The 11,444-nt window shown below is 54.6% G+C and overlaps 3 protein-coding genes across 3 annotated transcripts; all 3 read left to right on the forward strand.

The window, feature by feature from the left end:
* Positions 1-1,010: 1,010 nt before the first annotated feature.
* On the forward strand, positions 1,011-1,601 carry LDBPK_261690 (cytochrome c oxidase subunit V, putative; the record flags this gene model as incomplete). Its single annotated transcript, XM_003861707.1, has 1 exon — positions 1,011-1,601. The coding sequence occupies one exon, from the start codon at positions 1,011-1,013 to the stop codon at positions 1,599-1,601; it is 591 nt and encodes a 196-aa protein (XP_003861755.1).
* A 1,934-nt stretch (positions 1,602-3,535) lies between these two features.
* On the forward strand, positions 3,536-5,656 carry LDBPK_261700 (hypothetical protein, conserved; the record flags this gene model as incomplete). Its single annotated transcript, XM_003861708.1, has 1 exon — positions 3,536-5,656. One exon carries the CDS (start codon positions 3,536-3,538, stop codon positions 5,654-5,656), a length of 2,121 nt encoding a protein of 706 aa, XP_003861756.1.
* Positions 5,657-6,882: 1,226 nt separating this feature from the next.
* Positions 6,883-9,960, forward strand: LDBPK_261710 (protein kinase, putative; the record flags this gene model as incomplete). The annotated part of the gene is made up of 1 exon (XM_003861709.1): positions 6,883-9,960. One exon carries the CDS (start codon positions 6,883-6,885, stop codon positions 9,958-9,960), a length of 3,078 nt encoding a protein of 1,025 aa, XP_003861757.1.
* Between the last annotated feature and the right edge of the window lie 1,484 nt (positions 9,961-11,444).

Here is an 11,444-nt window from a genome sequence, read left to right on the forward strand (position 1 = left end):
ACGGTGGGCAAGAGACATTCTCGTACTACGGCCCGCTGAACTGGCTAATGTGGAATGTCGGCTATCATGTTGAGCACCACGACTTTCCAAACATTCCATGGACACGAATAGGGAAGCTGAATACTATTGCACCGGAGTTCTACGTTGATCTGCACCGTACCAAGTCGTGGCCCGGGACTCTGTTCGACTTCCTACTAGACCCGAACGTGAGCCTCTGCAGCCGTGTTGTGCGCGAGCGCGGCTCTGCCGGACGTGAGAAGCTACTGCCGACATCGACGGGTCGCATGAAGGCGGCGGAGCCACACCAGGGTCCGTGCTTGTGGAAAAAGGAAGGTGGACCTAACAGCAGAGTGCTGTTCTTTCATATTCAGTGATTTTTTCTGATTTGGCTTTCGTCAAATAGTTAAGAGGTCATGCTGTTCGCTGGATCGCTTAGCGCGATGACATCTATTTAAAAGTTATTCTTCGTGGAAGCGGTGCGTTGTGTCACTCTATTTTTTCTTGCCTCTCCCTTCCCTTGGTCGGAATTGCATTGGTTCGTTGCTCTTCATCTCTTGCTCTCTAGGGAGTATTTTCATTAAGACGGCTAAAGCTCTTACTTACGTTCGAGCTTTTGTGCGTGTGCAAGGTGCTTTGCCGGCGCGGCGGCGCATCATGCTTTTTTCCCTTGGCTTCATTCCCTTCCGTGTTGGGCTGCAAAAGACATGCGCGAACTAGCGGCTACAGGACGACAAACAAAGATACCGAGTAAATATGCTTTCTCATAAAATGAAGTGAGGCTGCTGTTGCTACTGCCGCCTGCCGTTCACCTTTTCCTCTCATCGGTCTTTTTGTCGTGACTCCGGCTTTTCATGACACCGAGTTCGCGCAGCTTATGGCAGCTGTTTCTCCGTGCGACTGCATGAGCTGCAACATCTCGAGGCGCGCCCATTCTGTGTTACTGCTCTCATCTCCTTTTTTTCCCAACACACATTGACACTGACGCTCTCTTTTAGATTTCGCCCGATAGAATGAAGCGCTTCAGCATCCCTACTCTGGCCGTGGTGCCGTTTGCCCGTACCTTCTTCGGTAAGGGCTGGGACAATGCTGCACTGGACACCATATACAGCAGCATGCTGCGCAAGCCGGAAGTGAACGACCGGATTCGCACTCAGTACGCCTCCACGATGGACCCTCGCGACGCCGATGTGCTCCGCCGCCTCGGTGAGGTGTCGAAGGAAAACAAGACATTTATTCGCGTTTTTCTCCCACCGCATCTCGGTGATCCCCATCGCCTACTGAAGTGCTACAGCCTGATGGCGTACCCTATTCTCGATGACAAGGGTGGTCAGCTGAAGGTAGAGATGGATGGCTGCAAGCTGGACGCATTCGCCGACCCTGATGACGACTACTCCAAGGTGGTGATTCCACACATGGAGCTAGTCGAGTATCTCGCCAAGTCTCTTTTAGAGACGATGAAGTGGGAGGCTACTCCCCGCGGCGCTGCCTCGCTGCTGGAGTCGCTGTACCGCGGCGCCGAGATTCCGGACCACGTGTTCCAGACGCCCGCTGTCATCGAGCGTCTGGAAAGCTACAAGGACGGTAACAAGGTCATCAACTAAGCCACGAAAACAAGCTGTGTTTGCAGTCTGTGTCAAGGAAAGACAAAAAAAAAGAAGTGCAAGAGCTTTTTTTTTTCCGTTTGCTTCCGCACTTTCATTATCAAATTATCACGGGAAGCGGCACCCTCTGTCACTCCCCATACAAAATATCATAGGAATGTAGGACTACTTTGTATTGGTTGTCATGTCGGTAACATTTTTTTTTGTTTCGTTCTATTTTCCCGCAAATGAGGTTGAGTTCACGAAAGTGAGGCGGCCCAGAGAGATACGATAGTCGAAAAGGGTTCCCTTGGTGCTCATGCTAACGTTCTTCTGAGGTTATCCGCTCTTCCAGCCCCTTTCCACATCCATCCGATTTTCAGCTTAGCCGTACCCTCAAAAAAAAGCGAAAGAAAAACAGTTGCGCAAATTATTTAGTCATCAACGCATTTAGTGGTTGTCAGTGAGCGCGGAACTCCGTTTGTCCACTCTGCACGCGAGCTGTCAACAACTCTCGACACTGGTCTCACTGCTTGAGACGGACACATCGGGAATTCATGGGAGAGGAGAGACTGAGTGAGCAAGAGCGGAGTCGACGTCTCATCAAATGTGCAGGGAAATGTTTCCTTTATTCCTCATATGTTTCTGTCACGCATTTCATGAATCATGTTTACCACCTTTGTCGTCGTTTGCAACCTTGATCCTCATGAATTCGCCCATACACACTCTCTTGCCAGTGCAGTCGGAACAGCACCATGTCCTGGTGAGCTGCCTCGGAGACGGGAAGATCTTTACCCTGTGCTGGTGAGTACTCAAGCGGCGTACATGGTATTGTAGACACGAAGCGGCATGACAGACACACCTCTCCCAGCACAGCTGCCTGAGGGCTTGTCCGCCATAGAAACGCAGCGGCAGGAGCGTTTACTCGCTTCCACTATCGCAGAAGGCTCACTGTCTCTTTTAGTGCTGGAGGAAGCGTTCAGGCGCGAGCGCCTCGAGCAGCTTCGCCGACACGAAGCAGCTCTCACGGAGCTCAGCACTGTCCTGTCAGCTAGGGCTCAAGACACTGACCTGTGCCTCTCAAACACGGTGCTGTCCGCCAGTTTGTTGAGCGTTGAAGAGCCGCTTTCCTGGGAGGTCGTGGATCGACTCAATGACGAGGATGTCGAGCGCATTTGGCAGCGAGAACGGAGAATGTTGGAGCACAACATCGGATTGGTGAGCAAGCGTGTGCGAAGGCTCCAGCAGAGAAAGTCGGGACTTTGAAGCGACGGGATTCACTTCACGGCTCGGCTGTTTACCTATTCTGGAATCTCTTCAAGGCTCCATCACTCGTGCGCCTTGCCCAATCGTTTCATCAATACGTTAGCGGCTCCAGTTTTGATTGACTCACGTTGCAACGCGGAGTACAAGCAAAGAATCAGCCGTGGTTGGTGCTTTTTATCCTTTTAGATTCTGCTCAAGCGCGTGCAGCTCATAATGACTGTGCCGCCTTTCACTGTACCATTACCACTGTCACGGCGCAATGGACCTCAAGCAATGAACATGCCATTGGGAAGGCCAGCGAACGGCTAAGTTCCCAAGGAGGAAGTGAGAGAGGACAAAGAGGTAGGACACGTATGAGAAATGTTGAGGCGACTTACGAACTCCCGTGCTCAACACATTCTGCACGCGTAAGTGGTTGACTTTTATGATACGATATCGTGCCACCGAGTGGCGACTCTGAAAAAAACCACTTTTTGCAATGCTCTCCTGCTTCTCTTTCGCACTTGAGTCCTGTTCCCACACTGACTTCCATCGCACACCTGCATTTCACATGTTCTGGGACGCCGCGAATCCGATGACCGGCGGGAAAAACAACACCCTACCTCCTTCCGACACACTTAATCACACCATAGTTACTAATCTTCTTTGCCTCTGACGTGCTTTGTCGCACCTTTGAGTTGGTGACGTCAATGGTAAAGAAGGTGGAAATCCATGCACGGGTGCTGCGCCCCGGCGAGTCGATAGCTCTCAGCTGCAAGTCTTCCGAGTTTGAGATTGTGCTGTTCCGCCCGAGGCACCACGATCGCGCCAAAGCGGCAAAAGCCTCCGCGCTGAAAGCGGAGGTAACTGACAGTTCGCCTGTGGGAGACTCTTCTCAAGAGTCCATAAACCACGCAACCGGCGTCAACATCGCCACCAGCAAGTCAAAAATACCGACCTCATCAACGGGGAATGATGCAGGGCCCGCCGAAAAGAAAGGCGCTACCGGGTACTCAATCTTGCGTCCTTCTGCGTTGGGGCGGAGGGATGCCAGCGGGGCGGTCGACGCCGATGATCCGACTGTGGCCCCTTTCGCATCGAGGGCGATGGGCGGAGGGAACGAAGTGGGAGCGCTGGCCGACATAGTCGCGAATGCCCCGCTCTTTTTTGACACGGCGGTGTGCATTTTCTACGATGAGCTGGCTAAAATGGACTACGTTACCACGGGGCGCACCACCACTGATTCCAAGGGGCTTCACCACAAACCGCACCTTGTCGTGCTGGGAACGGAGCCGGCCACAGGTGGCTACTGCAACTTCAACATTACCGGACCCAAAGGAGTGTCCTTGGGAGACGGAGAGGATGACGCGTTCGACGAGGATTCCGGCGTCCTTGTCAGTCGCACCGCCACGAGCAACGGACCCGTTGCCATGGCAGCCGCGGACGGCGTTGAGGTGAATCTGCGTCGCCTCGACATGTGCGCCGGGTTTCTCGTTTCTGCAACATTGTTCTCAGAGGACACGTGCTTGAGCCGCGAGCGCAATGTGTTCTACATGGTGAGGCGGCCGAGGAGCTCGACGCCGCTCTGCCTGGTGCCGCTGTGTATTTACGGCACGCCCAGCAGCAGCTGCGTCTCTCTGATGGTTCGCAAGGTTAGGGTTCACGGGGAGACTACGTGGGAGCTCGTGAACGTGAGCGAGCCCCTGCTGTGCAAGGACGTGAAGAGTCTCATCTTGAAGCTTCAAGAGCGAGGCTTAGCGGATCCGGCTCATTTTGCACGCGACTATGAGCTGAAAGCTGCAGCTAACCGAGGTGGCGACGGCGGCAGCGTGGGCATCGAGGAGGATGTTCTCAGTGGCAGTAGGCAAAGCAGCAGCAGCGAGCTGCACGCCTCAGCCTCGCATAAGCGTCTCAGCTATGCTTTCGAGCAGGAGCAGAGTCTCACGTCCATTCGTGCATCGCTGACGGGTGAGCGTCACTGCCCACTCCCGCATAACCGTAGCAGTCGCACCTTCTCCACTTTACTCACTGATGTGCCGCGAGTGGTACGAGAGGGGAGACGCCAATACAACGTTGGCAGGTCTCATGTGCAGACAAACTTATTTGACGGAGACACTTCTGAAGAGGACGAAGTGCTTGACGACGCGATGCGGGCGGTGGTGCCCTGCTACGCAGATGCCTCGCTTGTGCGGTACGAGAATGGCGCCTACAACGTCGGGTCAAGGGTGGGCAACCTTGTTACGCACTACGTCAGCCATCGCGAGACGTACGGACTCGATGCGGCCAGCCAGCGTTTGGCCGGTGGCGGGCGGCTAGGAGGTTCGAGAGACGAGCTGCTTCCATCTCTCGGTGCGCCGCGAGCGCGCTCCTCGGCAGACTTGGTGACGCTGCTTCCGGTGCTCGATCGCTGCCAGCCAGATGATAGCGAGTTTGCTGCAAGGCCCGAGCTTCCTGCAGACCTGCTGCTCACTTCGCTAGACAGGCAACTTGCTGCCAGAGCGCAGCCGCACAGCAGCTCCATAAACGCGAATATGAAGAAGCGGCGAAGCACAGCCGGGCGAACCCACCACAGCTCATCGCTTCGCAGATCGAGGCGTCGCAAGGGGAGCAAGCGGCCTCCTTCGGCGCGTGCTAGTGGAAGGAGCCGATCGCAGGCGAGGAAAAAGGGAGGTGGGAAGAAAACTAAGGGCACGCGTGGGTCGAAGTCCGCGCTTGATATCCCAGGGTTTCGCAGTGCGAGTGCAAGCTCGAAGCGCTCCTCGTCGTCCGCATCGGCGCACAAGCTGAAGGCACGGAAAATGCAAAGCCGTGTTTCAAGCGGCAAGTCCTGAGGTGGAAGCGGGAACCGAACGCGATCGTCCAAACGGGCAGGTGATATTGCTGCGTATTCGCACCTCTTTAAACTTCCCCACCCGGCGCAAGCTGACACAAAACGCCGGTGGAGCTTGCACCGATTCCTCACCCCTTGTCCCCATTGCCTCACATGTTCAGTTGCCCCTCACACAGGAAGGGAGAAGCGGGGAGCAGGACGCTTATTTATGTAAACTACACCTTTCTTGCATCTTCGGTTCTTTTTTTTCCGGCTCTCCGCCACCTTTTCTCTGGAACGCTGCACAGCCTCTTGCGTCTCTTTTTTGTTGTGAGCTGCCGAAATGGGGGAGGGGGGTTGCCAGCTAGCGGGCGCGCACTCTCCTTTTCGGTGTTTGCATGCTGTCCGTTCTCCTGTGTGTAGACACAGCTTTCAAGCCAAGCAGCAAAAAGAGAAGAAGCTGGTATTTTAGTGCGACACTAGTGTGTGTGTGTGGGTGGGGGGTACAAACTCTAAAGTGCCGGCACCATCGATACGCGGCTCTTTTATTATTGAGGGGGGGGGCAGCTCACACACCTGAGACAGCAAAGGCTGGACGCGTGCTCGAGGCTCATTTCTCAATGGCCTCCAATAATGCCGGACGAGCCGCGCGCACATGTACTTGCGTATGGGCCGGGCGTGCTCTGTTCGACATCGTCCATGCGATGTCAAAAAGTTGTCGGCTGCTGCACCGTGATGACTTCTGTCTTGTGGTGCTCACAGTATTCACCCAGAGTCGTAGCTCATACTGGTGACTTGAGCAGCTTTCTTGGCCTGCTGCACGAATCCACTTGCTCTTCAGTGTTGGTTCTGCATCTCGGTATCGCTGCTTCCTCGACGAGGCTCATGAAGGGTTTGCTGTCGCCTTCGGCTGTCTCTCTCACATCCCTTTCCTCACCTTTCTGCCCTTTCGTTGGTTGGCTGTGCCCCTTTCTTGTGAGCAGTGCGCGCGGTCTCATTGAAAACAACAACGGTGGTCAAATTGTGTTTCTTATTTTGTACTTCCGTGCTTGTTCCTGCTGCTCACATTGGTGTATGGCAATTTCTTTTGTGCTCTTCTCTCCGCTTCTTTCACTCTACTTCGTCTTTGCCTTCCTTATGCAATACCGTTAGCAAAGCAGGGAAAGAGGTTGCTTCAGGGAAAGGAAGTAACAAACTATATAGCCAAGAGCCAGAAGCCAACGAAAAACACTTGCTTCAGCTTTGAGGATGCTAGCGCATCCTATCCTCGCCTCTGAGGATGACGAGGAGTATGTAATTCGCGTTATCTTCTGCCTGCCGGCCCTCCTCGATGCATACTTCGACGCGGTCGAGACGATTTGTGCGGAGCCGTCCCCGCCGCCGGAGTCCAAAACTCGTGCAGATATTCTGCACCTCACGATTCAGCAGCGCCTGCTTATTCTAGGGCGCGTGCCTCCCAGCACATTTCGACATTTTGACGAAGTCTCCGGCACGGAGACGGAGGACAAGGAGCTTCCTAAACTCATTGATCAGCTGCGCCATGTCTTCCTCGAGAACAAGGTGGACATTGGCCCACAAGCACTCTTGTGGCGCAAGCGGTCCCTGTCGCTGGCGAGGGAGTGCTCCGATCATATGAATCGCTGCCGCGTTCGCTTTTCCTTGGGTAGGAAGGTGCGGCGCGAGCTGGTCGCGTTCGGTTCGGCGCCGTATGCATTCAGCATGATTTCCTTCGGTCTCATAGTCATCTTTTCTTGCAGTGCTCTAGTCATCATACCAGCCTTGCAGGCTCCACTGGCGAGTGGGCTGGCCGTCGGCTGTGTCGCTTGCGTGCTTCTTGTCCTCTCTGCATCCCTCGTCTCCTTCAACTTCTTTACTGCGGTGCGCTCCTTGCACATATTGTACTCGCAGCTATTCCACGAGTACTTGATCGCCGGCGGGTCACCGTCTGACATCCTGCTAAATTCTTTGCAAGAGCCGTCCTTCAAACCACGGGGAAAGGACGGGCCGCGGGACAGTGGGACGAAGCGGCTAGAGATGGGTCGTGAGACCAAGACAGGCTACTACACCATCCCCTACGGCGGTGAGAACAGAATTGGGTACATCGAGGGCAAGCAGCTGAATGCACAGGTGGTGATGATTGCCTTCGATAGCAACTACCAGATTACATGGTGGAATAACGCGGCGGAGGTGATGACGGGGTTCTTGCAAGACGGGTGCATCGGCAAGCCGCTGAACGAGCTTGTCCAGTGCTTCAACGACGAGGATGTGTGCTCCCTTATCAAGAATACGCGTCGCGGAAATCTACTTAAGATCAAGCTCCGCTCCCTCACCGCAGCCCCAACAACGCTCAGCACCGTGGTGGCACCAATTCTGAACTGCGACAGCAAGCCCATCGGTAATGTGCTGATCTGCGCGAACTCGCTCGATAACTTAAGAGAGTACCGCATTTATATGCACAACTATCAAGTGAGCGAGACAATCGGTGCCTTGTCCTTCTTATCGGAGCGCTCCTCTCTGTCGCACGAAGATTCCACTCTCGTCAACTCCCTGAGCCGCTTTGTCAAGAACGGTCTGGCAAACCACGTGGAAACCCTCGCGCGGGAGATGGAGTCTGACTGGGACTGGACAAGCGTGGAGCAGCTGCTGGGTCGCGCCTTGGGTCAGCGGATCGGGCTGCATGAGGTGATTGTGGACCCGCTGTTTCCGCCCACGCTATGCGTCAACCCAGACGTTGCCAAGACATTTGGGACCGTCGTCGGGCTAGCCAATGGCCGCTGCACGGTGACTCTACAGATGCTGAACTTGACAGGCAACGTCTTTTCGCTGGCCGTGACCGTGCTGCTGGGCCCCAAGTGCCGGCCGTGGGATCAGGCGCAGCTGGAGCAACAGCTGGAGCAGCTGTTGCGCAGCACGGCAGGAAGCGTGTACCTTCTCGAGGAGCGCGTGGTGCTGCATTTTCCATGCCAAGTGGCACCGATCTTGGACGACGGCGACGAGGGCGATGCCAACCCTAACTCCGACCAGGCGCTGCAGATCACGCAGGCCAGGGCCATCATCAACTGCACGGTGAACGTGGTGACCGCCATCACGAACATGGTGGATCAACACAACTTGTCCCTTATCTTGCTCAAGACAATGTTTGTCTCTCTCGCCAGCGTGCGCGAGCGCAGCGACCTCGAGAAACGCTTGTCTGCCCGCCCGTGTGATGTAGATGTGATTATTTGCGACAGCGAGTGGCTCAGCTCGTCCCGTGATCTTCTTATGAACAACGACCACGGGGCCATGGTGATTCCGCTGATCGATGCCCAGATGCCAGTTCCAGCCGATGTGCAGCACGCGATCTGCATGCCGCTTGTGCGACGGGACGTGCAGCAGCTCATCTTGGAGGTTGGCAAGGCGGTGTCCATGAAGAAGAACGCCATCTCCGCCCGCGAAGAGCGTGAGCGAATTCTCACGCTGCGGCAGGACTCACCATGGACGCGCGGCAAGCTGCTCGGGCGCGGGTCGTACGGTGCTGTGTACGAGGCGACTAGCGATCTCACCGGCGGCAAGATGGCGGTGAAGATGTTCTACTTCTCGCAGAACGTCGAGTCGTCGATTAGCACGTTGCTGAACGAGGTCTCCATCATGTGCAGTCTGAACCACCCCAACATTGTGCACTACTTCCACTGCGAGCGCAAGGACAACAACGTAAGCTTGTTCATGGAGCTGTGCGAGGCCTCTCTAACAGACATCATTGTAGGACGGCGGCAAAAGCCGGCCCACCTGTCCGTCGTGCAGATCATTCGGCAAGTCCTGACCGCCATTGCTTACTTGCACAGTCGAGGCATCGCTCATCGAGATGTCAAACCCCAGAACATTCTTCTAAAGGGTGAGACGGTGAAGTTGACCGATTTTGGTACTGCAATTCAGGGCAATGCGGGCAAAGAGGTGCGAGGCACATTCCGGTACATGGCCCCGGAGGTCTACAAGGGTGACCCCCACTCACTGAGCTGCGACATATGGTCTATCGGCTGCCTTGTGTGCGAGCTGTTTGCGTGCCCGACCCCCTTCATGGAGAACTCATCGCTGCTGGGTGAGATGACATCCACGGTGGACTACTTGACGAGGGTGCCGCAAAACCCGGTCTTGATCGATTTTTTGGAGAAGTGCTTCCAACTTGACCCTGAGCGGCGCTGGGGAGCTGGCGATCTTCTCATGCATCCTCTGCTTTCCGGCAATGCCGCAGCATCATCTCTGGTGAAGCTGGAGACAATTTTTGACGCGAAACATAGCAATCCTCTCGACCCGTCAAGCCAATCCGTTTTTTCCTTACGATCTGCGTAAGAGAGCTAGCGGAGCAACAGAGGGGCAGGAAGACCAGGCGCCGCGTGCTCAATGACCGCCTCTCTAGCACGCGTATGCACTGTCTCCGCAGTCGAAAGCACAGCAGCTGATGGGGGTTTTCTTTCATTATTCGTGGTTTTTCCCTCTTTTTTGTCATTGTTGTCTGCCAGACACAAAAGCGCCCTCGATGAGGATGGAATGGATCAGATGTCGGTGATGGTGGTACGCGAGCACCTGCACAAGAGTTCTATTTCTCCTTTTTTTTTGTTTGCGTGCGGAGATGCTCATACTGCGCCGAGGACAGGAGAGGGAAAAGGTGAGGGGGGGGGCTTGTCGGGACAAGGTTCTGTGAGAGCGCCAGGAAAGGAAGGCGGTGCGCAGTGTTCCTCTTCCTTGTCCCCTGTGTATAGGTGTTGGTGTGCATATGTCAGTAGGTTTTTGTTCGTCTTTGCTCTCCCCATTTCTACCTCCTCCTTTCGCCTTCGTTCTCCTTTTCTTTTCGCTGTGTGTGTGTGTGTGTGTTTGTGTCCAGGCCCTTCTAGCGCCGATCAAGCAGCATGTATCCGAAAAGGGCTCGAGGAAGGAGAAGAAGCTCCCGTTTTACGCATGGCCCAATTCAACTTCAGGCGGTTCGTCCAAGGCGACTAGGATTTCGCCGTGGTGTAACAGACGTATGTGAACTGTGGCTGTGAGCTTCTATTTGTTGACGTGTTCGTGGCCGAGTGCTATATCGCGAGAAGAAGTGTGGGTGTTTCTAGTATTCTAGATGCCGGGACATTGTCTTTTGAGGTGTTTCCTCTGTCTATAAGGCCTGTCCCTGTGTTTCCGCTCCTTCTCCTTCCTCTCTCTTCCGTCAAGGCGGACGCACATGTTCGGATCTGATCGCTGTACATTCTATCCTCCACTATCCCGCATATTAACACAGAAAACAAAACACTAATTTACATATGCGCACACAGATGCATCCTTCTGCTCCACATTTTGAAAGAGAACCCGCACATCAGAAGGAAATATACAGGGCTGCGCACGCCGATGAGCGGCGACGCCGACGCTTTCTATACGAGCTCATTAAAAGTGGAATGGGCGGCTCTCAGAGTTAGCGCGATACAAAGAGAGACAAAGAAAATGATGTATGGGCAGCAGGGATGGAGACGACAGGGAGGGAGGCCGCGTTGAAAGAGCTGTTTCCCACTCCCAGCCACCTCTCAGAGTTCTCTTCTTCCTTTTTCCTCTTTTTTTTGCTGAAGTGTTTGCCGGAAAAGAAAAAATGGGAACATAGCGAGGGGAACAAGAGAAGAGCAAGAGAGGGTAGCGAAAGCATAGACGCATGGCGCATGATTACAGGTGTCGGGTCTTTTTTCGTTTGGATTTCTTCGCCCTCATGACAGGGGAAGGACCCCTTTGAGTGCGCGGCATTTCAGGGGTCAGTACCCACTCTGTGTGGAGAGGCCAGGTGGCCCCCTATCCCAGCCACTGCCAAACCA

This window comes from Leishmania donovani, chromosome 26, assembly GCF_000227135.1.
Source record: "Leishmania donovani BPK282A1 complete genome, chromosome 26".
Classification (NCBI taxonomy): Eukaryota; Euglenozoa; class Kinetoplastea; order Trypanosomatida; family Trypanosomatidae; genus Leishmania; species Leishmania donovani.